A 27,240-nucleotide genomic window follows, 5' to 3' on the forward strand; every position below is an offset into this window, starting at 1 on the left:
CATCACCAAAATCCATCCCTTCCTTTCTGAACAAACTACCAAAACCCATATCCACACTGACAGCACCTCCTGAACTAGGTCTCCACTACAGTCCATTCAAAATTCAACTGCATGACTGATCTTTCTCCAAGGTGGTTAATGACCATGTAATGCTGCTTCTTAAGTTTCCACAGTCATTGTCCATTCGCTTCCACATTTAGCGCATTCACTCTGAAACTGCTCATTACCTTTCTTCTCATCCTGCGAGCAGCTCGTATCTGTAGCATCCTCTCTTATTGCCAGCTTCTGACGGCGCTTTCCACTTTGCTGCAAAGTTTGCTTGTAGTAACTTTCCTGAGTTGATTTGTCATCGTTCCTCTCTAGCCGTATTCAAATCATGCCTCCCTCCCCCCAACCCCCCCCAGTTTTATCACTGTTTCTTAAATCTTAAACTCTGGCTGCTCCTGATCATAGTCCCATTGAGTCTAAACATGTTTTATACTGAATACACTTTCCGCAGCCTCATTTGTTTTCGCTGTGTGTCCAGACTGAGCTCCCTGGAAAAGGGACGGTCTCGTGTGTGTATCTGTTCAGTGCTGTGTTTGTCTACTCCCGCTGTAGAAATAAAGACGTAGTAGTAGTAGTAGCAGCAGCAGCAATAAGTAGTGCAGGGAGACTTTCTTTTAATGCTGATCAATTGCTGCTTAGAATATGTAACATTGATAGCAGGTGTATTGCCTGGAAAGTGTCCGACGGTGAGGCCATAGGGGGGGAGTATGGTTTGCAAAGTGCATGCCTTCCGTGCTGTAGTGAATTGGCTGTTATCGGTTTTGTCTGTGCTGGTGCATTCAGAAGACAGTGGCGCAGGGCCTGCCATCGGTTTTCTCTCGCACCATGTGGACATATTGTCAGCACGGCTTACCATTGCTGTGCCTGTGCTTGGAAATACATAGTCAGTCTTCCTTACAGCGTTTATTGTTTTTTTTTTTTGTTTTTTTTAGCATTCAGTATACTGGGGAATGAACTCCTGTTACTTGAAAAAAAAAAACCAACCCAACAATTCAGCTGCACCCAGGTCTTCCCACACAGTGTGTGCCTGCTTGGAATCAGTGTCAAATTTCCTGGTGGGGGAGGGGAGGGAGAGCAGATTCCAAGAGAAATGTGAATTACGGTACAATTGCTGCCAAAACATTTGAACTGCTTGGTGGGGTTAAACAAAATCATGCGATGTAACGCCGTGAAATGACTTGGCACCTCGTAGATTTCAGCAAATTCTAACATGCAGCTATTTTGATCATATTTTTTTACTGATGTAATAATGTTTCGCAATATCTCACTCGGTATAAGCTGTGCCGAAGATGAGATGAGGCAAAGTTTGTGTAGGAAAATGAATGTTTATAACTGAGTGGTCTCTGTCCCACGTCTCTTTTACCAGCTTTTTGTGTTTGTTGCCATTTCTGTATGAAAATCTTTCAGGGTGGACAGCAATGTGAATTATGACTTCATCTGGACACGTGAAATCTCCAAATGGAAAAAAAACTGTAGGAACAAAAAAAAAATAGAATTGCTGGGCTGGCACCGATTTTATGTGGCTTGTTTTTCACAAGAATTGTCAACTGACATGTGGTCCAGTGACCAGAATAGATAAGATGATGATCAATATTGAAAAGTACCAAGACATTTTCAAGCAAGGCCTTTAGAGACACTGAATGTAGGATCCGAAGCTTTTTTGTAAGGGAATGGAAACCTGTTAAGTTCTCTCATCTAAACTCCGTGGATATGGAGAGTAAAGAGAGTTTATTTAGGTTATGTTGAATGGGAAGGGAATAAGACAAGAGGATGGGAACAGAAATGATTGCGTGGGAGTAAGGAAACGGCAGAAAATAGCAAAACAGCATTTTTGTCAGCTGCATCCTGTAAGCAGTGTTTTAAGGGATGGTTCTGATTGTTAGCTTTGTCAATGGAGAATCTGTTTACTGTGGATTTTTTTTTTTTATGTCTTTCTGCTAATATTTCAAGCAGAAATCTAGTTAGTAGAATCTAACTGAGGAAACCTGGCAAGCGATAGCATTTTGTGTCTGGAACCCATAGTTGCCCTTCTCTCTATATTATTTCATAAGGCCTGGGCATTGTTATCTTGTGTCCAAGTCTTGATTTTATGTTTTATTATTTGTATTATATTGTTGAAAAAAATATATATATTCATTTTTCTATTTTGTGTGATTATGATATTTTCATGTTTTTGTACCCTACCTTGAACAAAACTTTTCTGAAAGACGGGCTAGAAATCAGATAAATAAATAAAGATTGTGCAAATAGTGATGGGCTCACAGGATGGAATTGCTTTCTAGAAAAGAACAGTATATATATATATATTATTAGTCAGAAAACGGAACCAGCCAGTCAGTCGTAAACCAGTGTTTCTCAATGACAGAGTCACTTCTTTACAAGTACGTGTCTGGATGTGCTGAATATGAGGGGATGGTATGTAACAGGATGTACAGTACCTGACAGATGAATTGGCCGAAGGGCAGATGTATCAAAGTTTACTGCTGCAGCCTAAAACAAAGATCCAGATCCCAGTGAACATATCCCAGCAGTACTTTCTATAGGGAAAACACTAGGCCAAAACTGGGGCAGTTTTTTTTTCACTGGCAGAGAACTGGAGCAAAAGCTTGGTACTTCTGCTTCAGAGTGTAATCTGAAGAGAAAAGGCATAGGGGCAGTGTTTCTCAACCTGTTCAAGCCCAAGGCACACTAATAGGAACCAAAATGTTTTGTGGCACTCTGGCCTCCGTGGGGCAGGCAGTGTGGACATGGAGAGGACTCAAGTAGTAAAAAAGGAAAATGCCGAAATCCCCAACAATTTCTCTTCCACACTTTAAAACAAAGGAAGAGAGGAGGGCGGAGATGTACATGAACTTGTCACGATGGGTAAATTCCCTCTATGTACAAGTGCAGGGGAAGGGAGGAGTCGGTGTGGTGAAGGTGGCTGACTCGGTTTAGTTACCTTGGCTGCTGCATGTGGCCGCCAGAGCTTCTTCTCTGCTGCTTCTGCTGCTCCAAACACTCAGACAGGTGGATGCAGAAAGGTGTGTTCTTGCCAATGCTCAGCTTTGCCTGCATTTGAACGCTCATTTTGGGAGTGTAAACTTTATTGCTGACGCAGCAAAGAGTTTTACACTCACAAAGTGAGCGCTCTGGAATGGGAGCACTGCTTAGCGCCCTTGCACGGAAATCGCATGCAAATGAGGGCATTAAGCATCACTCCCTGATGCACAGAGGTGCGTTGGCCTCACCAGGGTTTTCTTAGTGCTGGAAACTTAACTCCAGGGTCACAAATGGAGTTAAGTTTCCAGCGCTACTGCTCTGGCATTTAAAACTCATAAAAAAAAAAAAAACCCAGATACAAAAAATTGTCAAATACACTTTGCAGATAAGTACTGACTTGTCCAGGTAAGTGGCAAACCTCACGAGATAGCTGGATAAATCGGTATTTATTTGGGTAAATGGTGACGGCTGCCGCTGTATGATCTGCCTGTCAGGGACGGCTCTCGCCCACCATCTTGAGTTAAAACGTGCCTTCGGCCTATGCCAAACACACATTTTTAAAGGCGACCAGCTTTTTTAAACTCCCGGTTGTATTAGTATATCATTAGTTTGCTGCACTGGGAGTTAAAAAGTTTTGTAGCTGCGCATTAAAACTGTGCACTGAAATCCAGCGCGAGCGTAGTGCTTTAATGCCCAGATCGCTGCATTGACCTGAGAATGAGCCACATCCAGTGCTCAGCGCATGCTCTCCCTGTCTCACTCCACCTGACGGGGGCTGGAAGAATTCAAAGGAGGATGCACAAGAGGGGGGAAGATGAGGAGGTGATCTGTCTATTGTGTGCCGAACGAAGCAAGGCCCAGCTTCCATGTCCTGCACGCTGCCCGTTGATTACCACACTCCAGGACTCATGCTGTGGCCAGGAAGAAGAGGCATGTGGGATTACACATGTTCTCAGAATGAAGTGTCTACATATTTAAGAGCCGCCACTGGTGACTGTTGTTGCTGAGAGGTGCCGATCGCAAAGCCCAGGCGCTGGTCTGGATCTGAGCTTTGGGCAGGACTTTATTTATTTATTTTATTTATTGGTTTTTATATACCGACATTCATCAAAGATATCACATCGGTTTACAGTATAACAGTAACTTACGCAAATGATGCGTTTGACATAAAACAGGCAAGGATAAATAAACATAATAAACTACAACAGGATGTGTAGTGAACTATATACATTGCACTGTGACATATACATTACAGATAATATATAGATTGCAGAAAAGGGCTGATAAGAATGCTTCAACTGTACGTTGTATAAATTGCAGATAGGATAACCATTGCACTACAGGAAATGATGAGAATGATTCAGTTGTGTAGGCTGGGGAATGTCTGGCATGCCCTATAGATTGCAGAAAAGGGCTGATAAGAATGCTTCAACTGTACGTTGTATAAATTGCAGATAGGATAACCATTGCACTACAGGAAATGATGAGAATGATTCAGTTGTGTAGGCTGGGGAATGTCTGGCATGCCTGATCACAGGTTTGAAGGCACAGCGGTGTGTCAGGGCACACTGGTTTGGAAACATTGGCATAGGGGATGATAAGATAGGAACGTTCACATATTTCATGGGTTTCCATAGCGTTATAGCATTTGCTGTATAAGAAACTCATTTTGTTTGTTTCTTATTTCCTGTTGGCCTTTGAAACTGTTGGGCGGCCATTTTTCAGTCTTGAATAAATGTGCTTCCAAGTACATTGTCAGTGTGGGGTGTACATACACAGAAATGTATATTTCCCAGCGCTGTTTCATTCAGCTTAATAATGGTTTACGTCAAAAAGTCTAAGAACCTGCTTTCTTCCTGATTTACAAATCAACAATGCATTATGCTGAAGTGCCTTAGGAAAGGCAATTTATTTCATTCAAGAACTTAAGCAAAAAAAGTGTATTGAAATCAGTGATTTCTTAAAACAAATGAAGGTGATACTCAACTGCTCTACTGAAAGTATGTGAAGGTGTCGGAGGGGAGTGTTGGCTGTTTGAGGAGTGAGCAAAGTATGATAAACCGATGGTGGCGGTTGCAGGCCAGGGTATCAGTGAAATTGGCATAATAGGCTTGCTTGGTGAGTTCGAGAGCTGATTGGAAGGAGGTGAGCATGAGCTGGAAACGTGGGACCTAATCCAGCGGCACTGTGCAGAGTGGGTGTAGGGGCATAAGGAGTGAGGCAGGAATGGGTTGTGTGAGAGGGTCCAAAGTGAAAGAGAGTATAAAGGAGAGCCTCATTGATAGATCTGATGGTGTGCAGGAGAAACGGCCATGGTCCCCAGCATGTTTAATCTCGGCCAGCCTACACCAACACAAAGATGTTGGTGTAGGCTGGCCGAGATTAAGGAAGAGGTTGACCAAGTGTGAAGGGTATGAGATGATGATCGGATAGCGAAGAACTGAAAGAAATCATCGGGTTGAGGCAGTGTCCAGGTAGTAGGAGAGGCTAGTTGGAGACCAGATGAGGATGTTAGGGCAAGGAGTCTCAAGGCATAAGGGTCAGAAGCAGGGGCACTGGTTGGGAAGGGGGGGGGGGGGGAAACAAGCAAATCAACCAAGCTCCACCCTCAACTCTGCCTCCCTGCTCCCACTACCAATTTCATACTTTATATTTACATAGACTGTGATTAATCAAAGAATGTAATTGCCCATTCCCGGACTGACCAATAAAAAGAACATGCCATGCTGGGTCAGACCAAGGGTCCCTCAAGCCCAGCATCCTATTTCCAACAGAGGCCAATTCTTCCAATTTTTGAAGGATGTTTTTTTGGCTAAAATAGCCTCTTTCAGCTCACCTTTTAACCATGCCGGTAATCGTTATGCCTTCTTCCCACCTTTCTTAATGCGTGAAATACATCTGGACTGCGTCTAGGATTGTTTAAAAAAACAATGTCCATGCCTGTTGAACACTTTTAACATTTGCACTGTACCTTTCAGTTTTTTCTAACTATTTTCCTCAATTTATCAAAGTTTCCCTTTTGAAAATTTAGTGTTAGAGCTGCAGATTTACTTATTGTCCCCCTTCTAGTCATTAGTTTAAATTTGATCATGTTATGATCACTGTTGCCAAGTGGCCCCACCACCGTTACCTCTCTCACCAAATCCTGCGTTCCACTAAGAATTAAATCTAAAATAGCTCCCTCTCTTGTTGGTTCCTGAACCAATTGCTCCATGAAGCAGTCATTTATTACATCCAGGAACTTTATGTCTCTAGTAAGTCCTGGTGTTACATTTACCCAATCAATATTGGGGTAATTGAAATCTCCCATTATTATTGCACTGCCAAATTGATTAGCTTCCCTGATTTCTCTTAGCATTTCATCTGTCTGACCATTTTGTCCAGGTGGACAGTAGTATACTCTTATCACTATACTATTACCCAACCCACATGGGATTTCTACCCATATAGATACTACTGAGCATTTAGTTTCTTGTATGATTTTTATCCTGTTGGACTCTATACCCTCCCGGACATAAATTGCCACTCCCCCACCAAGTTGATCCTCCCTATCATTGCGATATAATTTGTACCCTGATATAGCACTGTCCCTTGGTTATCCTCTTTCCACCAGGTCTCTGTGATGCCACTTATGTCAATCTCATCATTTACTGCTATATACTCTAATCTTTAGCTCAGGTGATTTTTTACATATAGACACATGGACTACGTTTGCTTTTATTGGAACCTCTCTTTTGGGATGCCCTCACTCTCCTGTTTCATTAGTATCCTTCAAGGATTCATTTCTCCGAACCATGCACTGCTGAGTGACTGTCGGCCTTCCCCCTTGTTCTAGTGTAAAAGCTGCTCTATCTCCTTTTTAAAAGCTAGTGCCAGCAGCTTGGTTCCACTCTGGTTAAGGTGGAGCCATTCCTTTCGGAAAAGTCTCCCCCTTCCCCAAAAGTTTCCCCAGTTCCTTACAAAACTGAATCTCTCTTCCCTGCACCATCGTCTCATTCACGCATTGAAACTCCAGAGCTCTGCCTGCCTCTGGGGACCTGCGTGTGGAACAGGAAGCATTTCAGAGAATGCCACCCTGGAGGTTCTGGATTTCAGCTTTCTACCTAAAATCCTAAATTTGGCTTCCAGAACCTCCCTCCCACATTTTCCTATGTCGTTGGTGCCCACATGTACCACGACAGCCGGCTCCTCCACAGCACTATCTATAATCCTATCTAGGAGACGAGTGAGGTCTGCCATCTTCGCACCAGGTAGGCACGTTACCAGGCGGTCCTCACATCCACCAACCACCCAGCTATCTACATTTCTAATAATCAAATCACCAACTATGATGACTGACCTAACCCTTCCCTCCTGGGCAGTAGGCCTTGGAGACACATCCTCGGTGCGAGAGGATAATGCACCACCTGGAGAGCAGGTCCTTGCTACCGGATCACTTCCTGCTACTCCAGCTTGATGCTAGAAAACCAGTTATGGTGATAAAGGAGAAAATGACAAAAACAGCATTACTAATAGCGGTATCAGTACTAAGCGACTATTTTATACTGTGCATGGAGAGATAAAAGATCATCAAGCAGCAAGGGAATTAACCAGAGACCCAAGAAAATATGGCCTAAAGTTATTGAGAGAGTCCCACTTGTTGTGGGCAGCACTTGCCTGATTAAAAGGAACTTCCAAGCTCCCCTCCTCGATTTGTTACCTGCATATATTACACCCTACAGGCTTCAGAAAGCAGCAGTTTGGCACCATGCAAGTATTAAGATGAGCTGTAAGTTTGAGAGATTGTGACCATACCCAGCATTCCCTATCTTGTCATTGTCCGTGCAGAACAAACCCAATATAAATCCTGTAGCTCCAGTTCCGTAAATATGTACTCTGAATCCAAACAGTCCCCTCTCCCCCCACACACACACATACACACCTCCAAGAATGGGGGGGCAGAGCAAGATATTTCCCTGTACACCTCACCACACCAAAAGAAAAATTCAAATTCTGGGGTCATCTAAGTAACAATAACACACACTCCCTCCACTACCAGTCACATTGTGAAACAGTACAAAATCCATTAGAGAAAAGAAAAACACTCAGCACGTACGTAGCAAACCTGCTGTACCACAGCAGCAGTTACTCACAGGACTCCCAACAGCTGAAAAAGGCAGCACTGAAAATACTGCACCAGAGACTAGAACACCAAGGCACCTCCTGCTGGGAAAACACAATGAACAAGAGTGCCTCAGATCCCTACATGCTAGCAGAATCCCTCACCTCAGGCATCCTTGAACAGACTAAGACCGTTTACCAAATACAGAGTAGCTGACCATAAATTACAAATGTGCAATTAAAAACTGAAATGAAATCTGGAACTATTGCCACCCAACACAAAGAAAGCCGATGAAGCCTTGGCAGCTCCAACATAATACCACCCCCCACCCCACAAGAAAAACGATAAAAGGCTTGATGGCCCCAACATAACCCCCCCCTCACCCATACACACATGAAAAGCAACCAAGGCTCAGCAATCCCAACATAATACCCCCCCCCCAAAAAAAAAAAAAAAGCAACGAAGCCCCTTTTCTCTCCTATCGGCCCCCTTCCTCTTTCCTCCTTCCTCCAGTCCTCTCCTCTCTCAACTTTACCTCCAGCCTCGTGCTCTCTCCCCGATCCTAGCCCCCTCTTCTTTTCCCTTCAGCATTCCACCTCTCTTCCCCATCCCCTTCCTCTCCCTTCAGTCCCTCCTCTCTCTCTCTACCTCTTGCTCTCTCCCCTCTGCACCCCTCTGCACCTCTTCTCTCCCCACCCCACCCTCTCTCTTTCTCTCTCTCTACTCCTGCCTGTAATGCTGCTCTGAATTCAGACTGTGCGCTCTGGCATTCTGCCATCATTTACTGAGTTACTGTGCTACTATATTACACGTGAAAGGGAGAGAGGTGTGACAGAGAGCAGAGATGAGGTGATAGGATGAAGTGTACTAGCTGACAGGGGAATAGCCTTGGTGGGACATGGTAGGGGGTGAAATGTTGAGTAGAGAGGGGGAGGGGAGGAGATAGTAGAGAAGAAAATGGAGCAGGAATAAGCACTTATAGAAGCTACGGATGTGTATTTGGTTTACCAGAATAGGTAAAATAGCACATACCTGGAAATGTTTGGATATTTTAATTTTCATGGGTATGCGGGACGGGGGGGGGGGGGGGGGCGACAAAATATTTTTAAAAAATGACTTCCGGGTGCCATCCAATCCCCCCTTCTGCCCCAACAGAAGCCATGGGGCCCAGGCTAGGCCCATCCAGGCCTGCCAGGCTCCTCAGAGTCTCCTCCCCACTGTAAAATATGTCTGGGCCTGCCTGGCTGAACCTAGCCAGGCCCCCTCTTAAACCCCTCTTCCCTTAAAAAAAATCCGGCATGGGCAGGGCTAGGCCCCCTGTTCCCCTGTGATTCTCTGGCCCCCTGTTCCAAGGTGATTCAAAAGGGCAGGAGCGATGCCCCATTTCTCCTACCCTATCCAGTGCTTTCTGAGCGACCTGGGGTTTCGGTCACAGCTGGAGGGGGATCAGCGGGTCTCCAGAAGACTGGTTTTGAATTTTTTTTTGGCTCTTTATTGTTTTGATTCAGGAAACAAACCAAACTGAAAACACTTTAAACACCTCCTGCCGAAAATAAAAAAATAAACTGAAACAAATTTTTTTTTTGGCTGCACATCCATAATAGCAGCTCCAGAATAAGGCTGGGAGATACTCTTTGGGACTTACAATCTGGTTACTACAGACAGACAAAGCATGCGACAAAAGCAAATATGAGGTTTTGAGTTCAGAGAGCAAGCCATTGCTTAAGAGGATTAATCTAGGTGGTGAAAGATGAGGTTAAATTGAGGATTTTGACTGATTATCAAAGGTAACATGGGGTGAATTTAAAAGAGAACTCTTTATATATGTTATTGCTGATTAGCTTATTCTTACTAAGGGTAATTTTCAGTAGTGTGCGGAAGGCTAAAATTTGCAGGTACAAAGCATATGTAGATTTTAGCCCGACTTTTCAAACTGGACATATGTGTAAGTCTGCCTTGAAAACGAGCAGGTACACGCGGAACCTTCTGCTGCATGCGTGCACACATTTATGTGTGCGCATTGATGTGTGCGACTGTGCGTATACTTTAAAAAATCATAGGTCCGCGCGTAAACGTTACGCCTGCCCCGACTCCACAGTGGAACGCTTCTTTTTAGTGTGCTGCCAGTGCCATTTTTAAATATCCAGGCGGCAGGGCAGGAGCACATGAGCTTCACTCCCACCTTTTTCATCCTTTTTATCCTGGCCCATTGGAAGGGGGATCAGCGGGAGCAAGGGAGGGATGTTCCCAGCCCTGGCGCTTGTTTCTGGGTGGCCGGAAGGGGCCCAGGAGGGCCCTGCTGGGGCCCAGCTCAGCCCAGATGGGTAGGCCCAGGCCCCAGGCTCAGATTTTACTGGCGGGGTGAGACTTGGAAGGGCCCGGGAAGACCACCACTGGGCCCTGGGTTTGATTTTACATGATAGGAGAGGGCATTGGAGGGCCTCCCCAGTTTATGTAAATTGTTTAGGGACTTTCTTTGATACTTAGGGATTTTCTTTGGTTTGGGAATTTAAATGAGCTGAACTAAAAAATGAAATACCCCTCTCCTGAAACAAAAAAAAAACAGAACTGAAAACATTTGCGCTGCACATCTCTCTGCATTGGTCATAAATGCTTGCAAGTTTATCTTATGTACTTTGAAGGCTATTGGCATTCAAAAATCCCCAATAAAATGTACACACATTTTACTGTATAATACTTTTTTGGGGGTCCCTACTTCATATGTCTTTCTTACAGAACCAACAAAATGTAGCACCTGAAAAATTGGCTTAAAAGTTACAGTTCATGGTAAAGAAGGTTATTCTAAACCATCTGCACAGTTCATGACTGATTAGAAATTTGTTCCTAGAACATATCTCATGTTATAATGGAAAAATTAGACTCATTTCAGAAGTATTTCATCCCTGTCACGCATGTATCCTACTTGTCAGTTGTCCTGCACTGGATGTCTAAGATTCAGCTCACTTAAAGCTTAGAATAATTTGTTGCTTTAGGATGATAGTAAAATGGTCTGATGCATTTCCACTTTGTGGTCTTGTCTCATGACATGATGTGCTTGTATGTACCAGTGAGGCTGTAATTGTAAATTTTCATTGCTACACTGAAGTGACATCCCCACTCAAACTATATCTCATCATAGGAAGTTGGTGGCAGGCTATGACATCATAGTTTCTTTTTCTTTTTTACATGTGTCCAGAGGAGAGGAGGCTGAAAGTGTATTAATTTGATTTTATCTTTTCTGTAAGGCAGTTTACACAATTAATTGCAAGGTAAACATGTACACTATAAGGTAGTAAAGCGATGCAGTGGATGCTTACTGCAAGTTATATAGGTGTGATATGTAAGGTACGAAATGTAAGGTATTGTATGTCTCAAACAGCTTCTGAGCTGAACTTGTGCCATTTTTTTCTTGGCTATTAGTACAGTAAAAAAATAAATTTTTCTGGCCTTCAGATTTTCAACTCCTTGTTGAATATTTAAATAACAGTATTAATTGGCAAATGTTTGCATACTGTGTCCCATATTTATTTTGGGTCCCATCAGAATAAATACAATTTAACCCGCCCGACAGCGGCTGGTGTTTCACTGCAAGGATGCAGCTTCTTCAGGGGAAAATCAAATCACAGCTCTGAAAGTTTTAAAGAAAACACATTTCAAAAGTGGGACATTTGCGATATAATCATATTTTGTACTTTACTGAAGTGTTGATGGAGAGCAAAACCTTTATGTGAAGGACGCCAAGATTCAAAAATTCGCGGGAACCGGGACAGAGACCGCTTACGGACCCAGCATGTCTGTTAAATAGCCCGCGTCTGAATGATGTTGTGACATCATGACGCATCGGGTGCTATGGTGAAGGAAGCTAAACAACTTCAATGACAATCTATAGAAAAACATGTAGATCCAGCGATGTGTTGAGTCCAGAAGGGTATACGGTATCCAATCTGTGAATCCACCACTGTTCCGCTTGTAGCAGTTTGATGTTAAAATCGCCACCGCGCCAAGAAGGCAGAAGTTGCTTGAGGATGCAGGCTTTCAGAGAATCAAAAGAATGGGCTTTAGCTATGTAATTTGCTACCAGAGGTGCAGATAGATGATTCTTGTTGATTCACGAGCGATGTTCAACTAAACGAGTTCTAAAGGAACGTGATGTTTTGCCTATGTACCAGAGATTACAAGGGCACTGAATTAAATAAATAATGCCTGTTGTAGAACAATTGGTGTGATGTCTCAATGTCCAAGTGAAATTCAATCTTGTAAAAAAGATTACAGACTTGTTGATCATGATGTGGCAGACAGAACAAGCACCACAGACTTGATGAGAACCAATGGCTTTAGTAGTGGCATTAATTTGTTGTGATGAGTCGGAATGTACCAGCTGGTCCTGTAGATTGGTAGCCCGGGTATATGTGAATCTGGGAGTGTCTTGGAATTCTTGATGTAACTGTAAAATGTGCCAGTTATTACAGATAATATTTTTTTTTATCTGACTCATAGATGAAAACGGTAAGACACAGGTAAGGTTTTCAATGGTGTCAACAGACCGTGGAAGCAGTAGCCAGACTCGTTGAGCAAATCTAGCTCGGGTGTAAGCACGTTTAATACAACGTGATGGATATCCTCGGGCTTGAAAATGCGTACATAAGTCTTTAGCATGATGTTGGTAGTGGAATTGACTGACTGGAAGGTTTTCTTTCAGACTGCGGGGGTGAGCGCTTGTGAAATGGAGAAAGGTATTACTTGATACTGATTTCCTATAAAGCATGGTTTCAAAGCCATGTGTAGTCTTAATAATGTTGATATAAAAAAAATGAATATTGTGGTGTTGTACGTCTCCTGTAAAATGTAAATGGACATTGCGTCCGTTTAACGAACTTAGAAACTGTGATAACGCATCTGATGTATAAGACCACAACAAAATAATGTGGTTAATGTAGCGTTTCCATGCCACTAAATTTTGAGAAAAAGGATTGTTGGTGTATATCCATTGGTCCTCAAAATGTGCCATGTAGAGATTCGCAAGATTGGGGGCCATGGTGGCACCCATTGCGGTACCACAGATTTGTTGATAACTGCCTTCAAAAGCGAAGAAATTTTTTGTCAAGGCTAACTGTAATAGGGAATATAAAAAGGAGGATGGTATTCTCTGAGGGCGTGGACGTGCTTCGAAATGCTTGTGCGCAATCTCCATTACTTCATCTTGCGATATATTTGTATACAATAATTCTACATCAAGTGTGACCATAAGTAATGAAGAGATGTCGACAGACAAGGTATCCTATTTTCACATAATCTATGCAAGTATTTATTTTCAATAAGGGGTAAAGTACACACGTTCAATGCATTGAAATACATGGTTTTGATGCATTGCATACATTCACATGTTGGCCTACATACACACGTATGTCATGGGGTAATCATGTGCAAATTTTACAATGTGCATGTATAGGATATGTGCATGTTATAAAATGCTATTGTAGCGGGACCACCAGTTGGCTTGCTGGCTGAAACCAGGGAGCCACAGTGCTGGGGTCCATCCAGCATGGGAGAAACTTCCTGGGCCTTTGATGTGGTCATGTCTGTGGTTGTCTTCATTTAGTCCAATCCACTGGTCTGGTCACTGGGCAGGGAAGTCCTCCAGGAAGGAAAAAGAGTCAAGAGTCCAGCAATGGTATTCAACAAAAACAGTTTACTTGAATTTGAAAATCAAAATCCAAGCTAGAATAGAAAAAATGAGAAACTGCATCAGGAAAATCAAAGTTAAACCCGTTGTCTCTTTATCTATGATTCTCCTCCTAGATGTTCTTCTTACCCCTGCACCATTTCCAAAATTCCTTCCCCTTGGAGACTAGGACAATTTCTTTGTAGCTCCAGCATAGACCAGAGCTGGAAAAAAGGTGACAAAACCCCTTGGTCAAAAATTGATGTTTCAAACAGCAATGCCGTCTCTTCCAAAAATCTTAAAAATCTCAAGGTCCAAAACTACAAAAACTCAACAATCTCCAACCTCTGTTATTAACTGGTCACAAAGGTAAAAAAAAATAAAATAAAAAATCCAGAACACAACCCTTTGAAATACCGGGGTTTTGTCCTTCTCTCAGGTAAATGGTTCAGAAAAATCCTAGCTCCAAAAATCTTCAATACAGTACTCAGAAAATGTCCTTCCTGAGTCCCGGGGATGATCTCAAGCTCCTTACTCTCATGCATGCCCCCCAGCTCCTTACTCTCAGCATGCCCCCCAGGACATTTATAATTCCCAGACACAGGGCCGGTGCAATTATGTTTGGCGCTGTAGGCGAATCTTTGATCATGCACCCTCATCCCCTGACTTACCTACTGGTGGCAGCTCCAGCTCAGTGCTCCTTCCTATTTTTGTATTTTATATTCTGCCTTTTGCGACACTTCAATGCGGATTACACTCGTGTACTATCCATATTTCCTTATCCCCAGAGGGCTTACTACTTGTAATCCGTGGCTGGAGCAGAGCATGTCCTTCTTTGCTGGTACTGGCTCTGGCACAGAACCCCTCTGGGCCTCCCGCTGATAGGATTTTTCTGCCCCTCCCCCCCCCCCCCCCACCACCAAAAGATGACCACCTAGTTTGCCTAATGGAAGCACTGGCCCTGCCAAGACACATCCCATAAAAAGTGTGGAGCTAGAGCAAGGGAAGGACTCCCAAAATGCCAAAAGCCCCCTCCCTAATGGAAAAGATGGGGAAACATTTCAGTGACAGGCAAAGCCAGGTCAGACTACGATAAAATTCCGTGCAGCCACGTACATGCATGTACGCGGCCGCCCGCAGTCGCTTGAAAGTTATCCTCAATATGAAACGGAAAAAAAAGAAAGCACGTTCCTAAGACAAATTGATTTTCCAACATGGTATATGCAGGGACCTTGTATTTGAAAATTGGCTGGGTTTGGGTCCGCTGTAATGTACCTGTGTGCTTTTGGTTATTGAACATTTACCCTTTAAAGTATCCAAGTTTTGAAAGGATTCTTATGATTCTGCAGGCCCAAATAGCACAAATATAGTTTTAAGTGAAAAGGGAACAATTTTAGATGTCAAATACAGTCAGTGTATTAACTTTGGAAAGGTTGATATGCTTTTGGAATGTAGATAGTTAAGTGAAGGTTACCGAGAAGCCTAGAAACAAGTGCAGTTATAGACCTGGACCCTGGAAGTCCTGTGAAAAGTGCATGTGCGTTTGGAATAGATGAGGAGGAGGACAGGAATGGGATGGATTGCGTTGCCTTTATTTTCTTCGTTCCGTTGAAAGGGCTTGTTTATGGTCTACAGATGGTCAAACACAAACATGGGGATTGTGGTGCTGACTGCTGAAGGGAAATGTTTTGGATGTATTAACAATAAGAAGCATTTCCCATGTTTATAGCAGAGTGAGCCCTCGGACATACCCCGTAAGCTGCATAGTGTACAATAGGCTACTCTTTAGCTGACATAGGGTCGTTGACTCATCGTGGCTTGTACACTTAAAGACATTTGCCAGTGACTGGAGACCTGCTTCCTGTTCATAAAAATAAACTATTGTAGGACATACAGTGAGTTTCTGGACAGTAATTTACAGTACAGAAAAAAGCCAGGCGCCAAGCAGACCCTGGTAGAAAAAAATCTATTAACAGCAGAATCTAAAAATGGTTTTGATTACGACTTTACCTGCCATATTCTGTCAAGTGTTTCATAAATCCACATGGTGAGTAATTATATCTGTGCAGTAAGGAAAAAAAAAAAAAAGGATGAAGTAACCCATACCAGTAAATTCCTAGCATGGACAAAACAAGTTCCAGGAAGGGTGTTTGACCTCAAAACAAGTGACAGAAGATGTACAGGGAGCATAAAGTGCATATTATGAAGATCCACAGCCATTTAAAAATTTTGACCCCGGTAGTTCCTCCTTTTTTCTTTTCCTTCCGGCTAATTGGAACCTGTTGCCATGAGCCTTCATTCACTACTTCCTGGCTTGGTCATTGCAGGCATGGTCCTGAAGCTGTGGGCCGTGCACCAGGGCACCTTCTGGAACCCGGTATCATGGGCTCTGAATCCGGCCCTTAATGGGGGACCATGAGCACTGCCTCCATGGTGCTGAATTGCTGACGCAGGGATCAAACCGAACTGTGCCACCAAGCCTGCCTGTATCCACTGGTCCTTTTGTAAATTCTTTTGAGTTCAGACACCCTTTCTGGATATTGTTTCTTTCCTTTCTGAGTAAAACTGACCAAGTATCACTTAAGAGGTCATATTCAGACACAGTTCGGATAGAAGAGTTAGCCAGATAAACTTATCTGGCTAACTTTGGAGATATAATTCAGTAGTACAGCCACACTATTGAATATAGCTGGCTAACTTTATCTGGCTAAATTTAGGACAGGTCTTTGGCCCAACCAGACTTAGCCATCTAAATTATCCGGCTAACTCTGAATATTGGAGCTAGCTGGCTAACTTAGGGCCAGATTCATTAAGGCTTTCCTCCCATTTTGTGTCTATGGGAAAATCCTTAGGGGTAGATTTTCAAAACGTACGTGCACACGTCCATCTGTGCGCGCTACCCGGTGCGCAACATGGACGCATGATTTTATAACATGCACGCGCTGGTGCGCACATGTTATAAAATTTCAGGTCGGCGCGCTCAATGTGGGATATAAATTTGCAAATATGCGCTGTGACGCATCGGGACCTTCCCCAGTTCCCTCCCAGTCTGCTCCAATTAAGGAGCAGACTGGGAGGGAACTTCCCAACCCCCTACCTTAACCTCCCTTCCCTTTCTCCTGTCCTGCCCTCCCCCTTTCCCTATCTCAACTACCCCTAATATTTTTTAACCAACCTATTGCTCTGCAAAAGAGCAGGAGCAAGTTGCGCGCGCCGGCACAGTGGTAAATGGCTGCTGTACCGGGCACTTCTAGCCCCACCCCACCCAGAAAACGCCCCACGGACTATCCCCTTCAGAAAGGCCCACGCTTATGCGCATGGCCGGGCCTTTTTGAAAATAGCCTCGGTGCGCGCTAGGCCCAGCCACGCACGTAAAGGCCTAATTTTATGCGCATGACCTTTTCAAATACCACCCTTTAGTGAATCCAATACTTAACCGGCTAACTCAACTCCTCCCAGTTACGTCCTCGGAACACCCCTAATTTAGCCGGCTAAATTCTAGCTGGCTGTTTTGTTAATTGGCTAGAATTTCGCCAGATAAGTGCCAAAATATTCATCTAGCCAGCTAACTTCTGAGTTAGCCAGCTAAATACTTTCAAATATGGACCTCTAATCCGCTTACCAGAGATGAGCGGGAAAAAAAAAAAAACATGATCCTGGATTGTGCTCAGAAATCCCACCTAAGACCCGTGTAGTTAAAAGTGGGTGAGATTATGATGACTGCCCTAAATTTTCTGCCACTGTCAAAGGGTTTCCTTGTGTACTAGGTATCAAAGTACCATTAAAATAAAACGGTGGCTTCAAACAGATGTGAACTTGGGAGATAATGGTGCCAAGTATAGTTTTGTGAAATCAACACTTACGTATTTAAAATACTTAGAATCCTCATTTCAATCCACACTGCCCGAGGCGGCGTACAATAACAAAGGAAACCTAGCCGGGGCGAGAAGCTCTTTGTTAAAGTTTTGGCAGGCTGACATTGTACTTCTTTTCTACAATTTAAAGAAAAGAAATGGAGAATTTAGTTTTTAAAGAACTACAATTTACAGTGTACTGGGACCTGTGGACCTTGTGGTAGAAGAAAACTAATTTTTTTTTTAGGGGTTATGTAGAAGAAGTAAGATTCTATTGGGATGCGCGGAGAATGGGGGAATCCGTTTTTTTGGGTAGTTTGTTTGCACTCTTGCTTTGATGGAAAATGTGGACTGTGTGATGAGTTTCTGCAGCGGATGCATGATTGTATAAGCAGTCCTCTGGGCCTGAGATCTTGAAGCAGGCAAAGGTACTGCAGTGCTTGGCACAGAGGCCCTGAATGTGGCAAGAAGGACTGTAGTTCACCAGTATATAATGCTGTGCATTTCGTTGTACATATAGCCCGTGAGTAGATCGTGTTTCTGCTGTCTCTTCGCCTTTTTTTTTTTTTTCTTTTCTTTTTTGACTAAGGGATTCTCTGTGCTTGCTTCATTGCATTGAAGGGGGATTAACTAGATGCCATCTTTTTTGGCCTGGAGCAAAATTGCAAAATTCCCCACGATTTCTGAATTTGTCTGTTTTACCTATGGGGTATCTTCACTGTTAAACATCTGAGAACACCTCACATTTTGTGAATTGCTGCACTTTCGTATTTACAGTTTGGCCAAATCCTGCTGTCGGTGCGTCGCCAGCTCCTTGCCAAACAGCTTAAGATGTATTGCCAGCTGCCTACTCGTTAACTATCACATCACTAGTTCAATAAAATCTGTACTGTACAACGTGGCGTGCCAAAAGCCGTAAGCCCCTGGACAGCCACATTCATTTTAATTGGGTTGCCAATGGGCCAGATGCCCTAAGCATTTTTTTCCATAGCCATAAATTGGGGAAAACCCTTTAGTACATCTGGCTCTATGAGAGCTCTGGGCACCCATATCTGATCCCTGATTTTTACTGGCCAGCAGTCTAGCTATATGCACTCTTCAGTGTATTATTGTTTGATTTTTTTTCCTTCTAGACCCAGATGTTTTCTGTTCTTCCTGAATAGTCTGTTACCCTCTCAGGAGTACTATAGTTGAACACTGACATTTTTTACACTTAGAAGAACTTAAGTGACCTCAGTCCGTTGTGATCAGTGGAATTTCTAGAACATAATGTGCACACACACATCAGCTAGTGTGGCAGGCACAGTTGAGGATAAGAATCAAAGGGGTGATCTGCTTGGACAGAGCAGACTATGAGGATACTTTGTAACTCACAGTTTATCAAACCTTTTGGGCATTGCCACCTTTTTTCTTCTCTGTAATATTTATAGTTCCTCCCCCCAACTCCAAAAATGGTAAAATTAGATATATTTTTTTTAATTGCATGCATGGGGCCCACTTCCAAGTTTGAAAAACTCTGCTGTAACCTTTACCTTCCTGGTGGCAGATTAAAGCAGGTGGATGCCAGAATCATTGGTCTGATCTCAGTGGCAATGTCCTTGTGACCTTCTGAGATGTCACCTTCAACTGCACATCTCTGTTCTTTATTACTTCTGTCCTAGAAATGTTTCCGTCATGGGTTTCCTTGCAGCTAGCTGTCTTTGTGATAAGAGACATTTACCATTTTAGGTAATTTACAAGTACTAGTACGCGCCAGGTTTAGCCATTGCATTATACTTCTCCTTGTTTTTTTTAAATCCATCCCTAACTCCAAAATTTAGCTCATCACTTGCTTTCCCTGTTTCACTTAGGCACAAGAACACTCTGTTGATATGATTTGCAGTTCAGTTAGGGACTCAGTGCAAAATCCTAATTTTTGCCTTTTCTGGTCTGTAAGTCAGTGGTTTTTAAGCTGGTCCTTGAGACTAGTCTGTTTAAAGTGAAATTTAAAGGCCCGATGCGTGCATCAATCAGAAGATGCATGAATATGTCAGGCCTATGAGCGCCAAGCGGATTTTAAAAGCCACTGCATGCACATTTCGGTATTTGTGAAAAAAGGGCCAGGGAGTGGGTGGGACATGGGCGTTATGGGATTTTTAACCTGAAATTTACACGTAAATACTTACGCACACTGCCGCGTACCATGGTTCTCTGCCATCTAACTCTACTTCTGCCGTGAATGACATATAAGTGATAAAAAAAAATCTAGGCAGATCAGTAGGTTTTTAAGGGTCAGGGCTAACAGTAGGGAAGGAAGACTGTTAAACCAAGGGGGTTTGGAAGTCCTCTTCCTTAACTGGGCGAACTGGGAAAACTGGCAATGGCGTCAGCGCACGTCCCCTTTTAAAATTCCTCCACTTGCCTGGTAGTAGCAAGATTTGAGTGCACATGCACGTGCCCACTTAAAATTCATCACACCTGTGTGCACGACCAGCCTGTTTTATAAAATGTACGCATATACGTGCCTATTATATAAAATAGCTGCGTCCCCGGGTGTGGGCCAATGAACGCGTGCACATGTGCACCCGCAGGCTGGTTTTAAAAGTTTCCTTCTCTATTTTCATCCACTTACAAATCTCTCTTGTGCATATTCATTGTGGATATCCTGAAAACCCGACTGGCCAGGCAGGGTCATGATGACTGAGTCGGAAACAACTACCCTAAGCCGTTGCTTTCCTTATCTATCATTGTGTTCACTTTGCTCTTTCCAGTCACAAACCCTGCATTTTTTGGACTGTTTCTCCCCATCTTGCACATTCCTCCAGTTCTGCTGCTTCTTCCTTCTTCTGCTCCTCCTGATGGAACCAGCTCTCCTTCCCCTCCCCCCCCCCCCCATTCCCTGTCCTGTGTGCTCCACTCCATCCCCTGTTTTGTTTTGGGTTTTTTTTTTTAATCTGTTTTTTCCCTCTCATGTCCTCTGTTATGCTTTATCTGCCTAGTGACACATTGTCATCGCTCTACTTTGTATAGTGGTCCTACCACTGTGAAGTCCCTTTGACTTTTGCTGGCATCACTTTGTGAGTGCTACTTTCACTGCTGTGTTAGTGTTTTCTAAATGAATGCAAACAAACATGGCTTGTTGCCCCCAGTCAAGACTATTTTGGAGAGTCTGAGCAAGACAGAAGCAAGTTTTGATCTCTGAATTGAGCATAGGTGCTGTGGATGTCCCAGTGGGCGGGCAGGGCAGTAACAGCACATTTTTTTCCAGGGACTGGATCAGATTTCACAGTGTCCAGTAGGTGACTGATTGCCTGCTTCTTTGCATGTTTTATTCACCGTGAGCAAGCAGAAGATGAAACATGCCTTTCCTGATAATTGTTTGCACACTGATGCCCTTAATATAATTGATTCTGCTGTAGCATTTACAAATGATATTTCTGTTTTGTTTTCTGCTTTTTTCTTCAAACAGATTTTAAAGCAATCATGCACCGAAGTTTTGAGCGTGGACCCATCAAGTGTATGTGTAGAAAGTAAGTTAGTAGAATCCGTAAAAAAGTGTTTTTTTTGTTCTCACCTATGCAAAAATAAGTTGTAGGTGATTCCTTTTTATTGGAATAGTGCAATACATCTGTAACTAGCTTTTGAGAACTATGCTTACTGCATCAGCTTAGTTCTCACCTATAATTCCATGTTTCCTCTTTTGCCATCAAAGTGCTATCCTGCAATGCCTTGCATAGATCCCTCTGTTTATACCAATATTCCTTCCCACCTGTGCTCCAAGACACACATGGGACAGCAGTAGAGAGCTGAGTGCAACATTCTCCAGAATTATTTCCAGTGGAGCTCTTTAGACAGGTGACCAAACTGTCAACATTTAAAAGCTCCTAGGAGGAAGATGCGCAGGTATAAGGAAGTGTTATTCTAAAAAGCAATGCAAGAGAAGTTTTAGGAGAGAGAATGTAGGAAACCAGCAAATGTTTTGGCCTAGAATGAGGGAATCAGCCTTCTATAGAGAAAAAGCTAACAACCTTATAGATATTGACTTAAGAGTTCTAGAAGCAAGTACTTAGAGACAGAAGGCGCTTATTCAGCCACTGTGTCCATTGTCCTCCCCAGAGTGTAAATACCCTAGTGGCACATTATTCTCCCAAGAGCTATAACTTTGGTTCCAGTCTGTGCCCCAGGCAGCTCAAGGAGAAGGTGCATAAATTTGGATTTTAATCTCAGTCTCCCTTTTGACAGTGTAGAGCACTTACAATTAGGCTTTTGTATGATTCAATCTGGGCCGGATTTTAAACGCACTACGTGCGCCAGGCCTATTTTATAAAGGCCTGGCGATGCGAGTAAAACCCCGGCACGTGTCAAAGTCCCGGGGCTTTACAAAAGGGGCAGTCTGGGGGTAGGGCGCTTGCGCGCACATGTTATAAAATCGGGCGTAAGTTTTAATAAAATTTACCCTTATGTGTTGTGTTTGGTTTTTCTGTAAAATGTGTTAACCATAAGCCTTATGTGAATTGGAATTAAAAACAGAAAAGATTGCTTTTTAAACTTTTATACTAAGCAGAGCAAAATGGACACATTTTTTATAATGATTTAAAATTTTCTTTAAGTATATTTTGTGAGAGACACCAATAACATTACAATTGCTGTTTATTTACCACAGATTTCTGTGTCTGTCTTTAGTGCCATTCCTTATGTGCTGATATTTCCACCTAACCTTTAAATGCAGACGACTAGAAACAGAGCATGGTGGCATATATGGAATGGAGGTCTGCCCAAGTTACTTTCTAGTGCAGTTGGGTCTTAGTTTCTAAATATCAGAGTAACCTTTTTAAGATATGGTAATTGTGTGTTGTTTCCCTGCGCTGAAATGGAATTATTCTAGGTATGTTCTACTTAGGGCATGATTCACTAAGGCTTCAAACCCACCCCCCGGAATCCCTTTAGTATCTATGAAAAACAAAAGCTTGATAAATCAGGGCCCTTTTCCTTCTTACTTGTTTTGCTTGTGAAGTGCATGGACCCTGTGTGATTCCAGATCTGTTCTGTGGAAGAGTCATGGCTGTAGCTTTGCTGAAAACGAGGCTTCACTGCCTCCTTAAGCCTCCTTGGTTTCTGCAGATCTGAGAGGTGTTGGGGATGGGAGCTGTCCAGTCATTATTTTACCTAGCTCTGACTATTATTATTATTTTTATTTTATGCAGAGGAATTTCATGTTGTCCTGAGAGGAAATGGCTTGTTACTGGGCAGCAAAGCAGAAGGTGTTACCTGCACCTACTTTTTAAACCAAACAACAGTTCGTAAGTATCCTTGCTCCTAAGAATGCCTATCCTTAGGGACAGGCTAGTCTAATCCTGTGTTTCAGTTTTGTTTTTTTTTTTTTTTAATAACCACAATCACAAAGTATGCCAAAATTTGTAGTTATGTTTCTCTGTCAACAAGCAAGGCTGAATTAGATATGATAAGTATGTGACATCATCCAACGGCTCCACACGAACCCATCTCTCTGAGCTCATTAGCGCTTTTAATCTACTGAACATGCACAGGAAATCCCACGCATGCTACCACATGAGACCCTCAGTCTTGTTTTGTCCGAGCTTCTGCACAAATGTAATTTGTACTTCTTAACTTTTTTCCTTTCAAACTCATTTTGAGTTGCTTTGCTGCCTCGGCAGCTCCTCAAGAGCACTTTTCAGTGTAACTTAAAAAAAAAGTTTGACTCCAAGAAGGCCACCTCCAGTGGCTTCAAGGGCTATTTTGGAGCCACGAGGTGTCTGTCACTGATGGCCATGACATTTGTTACAAAGGGCCAGACCATGACTCAGCCAACTGCTAGGACTATGATCAAATGTCACCAAGATCCCAGAGTAACAGGACCTGGAAGCAGGGTTGTCAACTGTCTCCAGATTTTCAGGACAGCTTAATCTAGTCCTAGTTTTACCCCATTGCATGTTGGGATTTATTGTGATTTCCCTATTGCATTCCCTAAGAAAAGCAAGACTATAAGAACCTGCATCGAGGGGAGTACAACCAGGACTGGATCATCCTATCCTGAAAATCTGGAGCCAATTGACAACCCTACCTGGAAGATGGAATAACTTTGTAGGTGAAAAGCTGGAGTCATTCCTGCTCTATGAGCAGAGCTTTCTCGTGCTCCTTACATGCCTAGTCGAGCAGGAGCTCTTAGAGCAAAGCTTCCCCATCTATGATGCCGGTTCTTGGAACTGCTGTAATGCAGGGGTCGGGTAAGACGCAAAAGCGTTGACAGTAAGCGTCTATGAACCCTCGATGCACGTGTTGGAGCCGGCAATGCAGTCAGCGCCAAAGTTTATGTCAACACCGAAGCTTTAGTTGGCACCAAAGCTTGTATTGCATTGGGCCTCAGCCAATCTATGCATTGGGCCTCAGCCCCATTGATGCACCCAGCACCATTGACACACCAGACTTGGTGTCATCAATGCATTGGGCTTCGACAGCATTGACATGCTGAGTCTCAGCACCATTGAGGCATCAGCTCCTGCATACCAGTTAGCACATCAGACCTCGATTTGATCGACTAAGCCATCTGCTTCATTCACACATCCAGCCTTGGCACCATTGATGATGCACTTTTCAGTGCCATCAGTGCTCCACATCCTGGTGCAATCAGTGCACTGGCATCCAGCCCCATTGGTGAACTCAACACATTTGGGGCAGGAACAGTCTTTGGATGGTCCTGGAGGTGAATCATTACATTTATCTTCCTGTATATTGATGTCCTTCTACCTCTTCAATCATAGACCTCATGTGGAGACTCCAGATCTGATATACTCTGTTGTGCCTCTGGTCTCTATGTGACCATCAGTGTAGTTAACTCAGGAGGGAGCCCCCTCCTGGAGTCCAGTAGGAAATTCACTGGAGGATGGCTTCCTACTGGTATCAGAGGAGAATGCCTCTTCCCCAATTCTGGGTCAGAGGACACAACAGCCCATAGGCCAGATAGCTGAGTTAGTGAAGACTTTCTTTGCCTTGCTGTCAGCAAGTAAATAGGATGGCACTCTTCAACTTCTCCTGTTCAGAATATCGGATTTGTTCCCTCAAGAGGGAGTCCTTCTTGCCTCTGTTCCTTAGGAACTTACATCAGATGTCCTTGTAGAGGGATATTAATCATCCCTTTCTGTGGAGGAATCTATCCAGTCTAAGGAGGGAGCACAGTACATGAGCATCTGGAGCATTCCCTGAGAATATTCCTTTCCAAGATGACTGAGGACCCTGCCTCAATTGCCTTCATTTTCATTGGGCATTGTGGTTTAGGGTCCCTTTGCCTCACGACTCTGAGAAAAGGTCTATGGAAATTCCCTCAGACCCCCTACCTGATCTGCCAAAACATTCTTCTCTATCAGAAGACTTCTTATACTCTAAATTCCTGGACAAGCTGGCCAAGGTGATAGGAATAAATTTCCTTAAGAACAAAGATACCCAACCAAGGTTTTTGGGCTACAGATTCTGGAAATGTCTTCGGAATGTGCAGTGATTCTGGTTAATTTCATTCTGCAGGATTTGCAAACTAGAATGTAGGAAAGTCCATCCTTCTATCCCCCAGTAGCCAGAAAATTGAATGTGAAATACAGTGCAATAGGTTCTGGGGTTTGGAGTAGTCCAGCTACCACACCAGTCAATAGTAGTATAGTCAGTACTAAAATGAGCTAAAAAGACTAGAATCTTATCTAACACTCTTCTGGGTAAGGGCCTAGATTGTTGGATAGTTTTGTGAAGAAGGTCTTTAAGAGCTCAATGTTCAATGCCTGCATTGTGGCCACCATTTATATATGGTACAGTACTTACATAACTTCATTGACAAACTGAAGCCTCTGGTAGAGTCACTTGACAGAGAGCAGGGGCCTTTCTGAATGTGTGAATGTGAATGACATCTTCTTCGATCAGTGTTTGAATTGTTCAATACCCCAGCAAGATCTTCTGTGACAGCCATTGGTGCACACCAGATGGCTTGGTAGAGAGCTTGTGTGATGATTTTCAGGATAAGTTAGTTGACATCTCTTGTTTGGGGGACAATCTCTTCGGGGACAAGTTTAGGGAAACAGTTGCCCAGATTAAGGACCAACGTGCCACCATTCAGTCCCTATCAATGGGAACTAGTCATCTTTCTCTAGATGTCCTTACTTCACTTTTAAAAGCTCCTTTTTTTAAGAGGCGCTCCTTCCACCAATTTCCACGTGATAGATGTCAGCCAAAGATGCCACACAGGCCCAGCTTAAATCTGTGCCTAGTTTTTAATGAGACTTGAGCCTTAGGCCACGATCTCTCTGATAAGGGGGAGGATTCACCTGTTGCTAAAAGTGTGGCAGAAGATCACCAAGGACCATTGGGTCCTAAAAATTGTGGGATCTGGTTACCATTTGTGATTTTCTCATCCTCCAACACTGCACCAATGTTTAGCTTTCAATCTGGATCTGACACATTTGACTCAGCTCTATCTTGAATGGAATTGCTTCTCAGTCAGCAAGCAATAGAACCTGTCCCTCTCAAAGAACTGGGTAAGGAGATCTTCTACCACTATTTCTTTATCCCTAAGCAGTCAGATGGATTGAGAACCATCGTGGATTTATAAAGACTGAACAAGATTCTGTTATGGGAGAAGTTCAAAATGAACTCTCTCCATACTATCCTGCCCTTCATGTAAATTGGGGACTGGATGTGTTCCCTGGATCTGAAAGATGTGAATGCTCACAAACCCATTCATCAATTTCATTGTAAGTACTTCAGATTCTTGATGGATTATTCTCACTACCAATACAAAGTTCTTCTCTTTGGGCTCTCAGCTGCCACCGAGGGTCTTCACAAAATGCCTGGCAGTAGTGGTGGCAGACCTTCATCACCAATTAATTTGTGCTTTTCTTTACCTGAACAACTGGCTAGTGACAGGATATTCCAAAGCAGTGATGATGGGCGCCTAGCAGAAGAAAATCCAGCTCCTTCAGTTGCTAAGGTTAATAATCAACTTTTCCAAATTGAACCTTTCTCCTGCCCAAAGAATCAAGTTCATAGAGACATGGATAGATTCTCTAGAGGACAACATAGTTCTCTTAATGGATTGGGCATTCTGCCTTCAAACCTTGATCCAGAACTTATTACAGTGGCATCAGGACCCAGCCCAAAAAGCCCTGGTAGTCCTTGCACATATGGTGGCAGCAGTGTATGTGGTCCCTATGACCTGCCTCAACATGAGAATTTGCCAGTGGGGTCTCCGTACCTAATGGGATCAATTTATTCAGCCATTGTTGCACCCTGTGATGGTTATGGTGGAGATGCAGTGTCTCTTCTCTGGTGGAATGATCCAAAGGCCCTGGAGATAAGAGCTCCTCTTTGATTTCTACCTCATCAGGTAACGCTGGGAATAGATGTGTTCACCAGGGCATGGGGCACATACATGGGCTTCTTTCAAACAGAAAAGAGGTGGTTGGTGATGGAACATCTCTTTCAAATCAGCTTCCTGGAGCTACAAGCCATCAGACATGCATTGAGAGTTTTCTCACATCTCCTTTGGGGAAAGAGAATTTTGATCCAAACCAACAACTAAGTAGTGACATTCTGTGTGAACAAGCAAGGGGCTCAGG

The 27,240-nt window shown here is 43.3% G+C and overlaps 1 protein-coding gene across 1 annotated transcript in view; it reads left to right on the plus strand.

Annotated features, from left to right (window-relative positions):
- Positions 1–27,240, plus strand: part of ANTXR2 (ANTXR cell adhesion molecule 2) — a 374,917-nt gene that overhangs the window by 95,799 nt on the left and 251,878 nt on the right. The window contains exons 8-9 of the mRNA XM_029600240.1: positions 21,096–21,156; positions 22,831–22,926. Of these exons, the coding sequence (XP_029456100.1) occupies positions 21,096–21,156; positions 22,831–22,926 (157 nt within the window). The remainder of the gene's footprint in view (positions 1–21,095; positions 21,157–22,830; positions 22,927–27,240) is intronic.

The sequence above is a fragment of the Rhinatrema bivittatum genome, chromosome 1 (assembly GCF_901001135.1).
Source record: "Rhinatrema bivittatum chromosome 1, aRhiBiv1.1, whole genome shotgun sequence".
Taxonomy (NCBI): Eukaryota; Metazoa; Chordata; class Amphibia; order Gymnophiona; family Rhinatrematidae; genus Rhinatrema; species Rhinatrema bivittatum.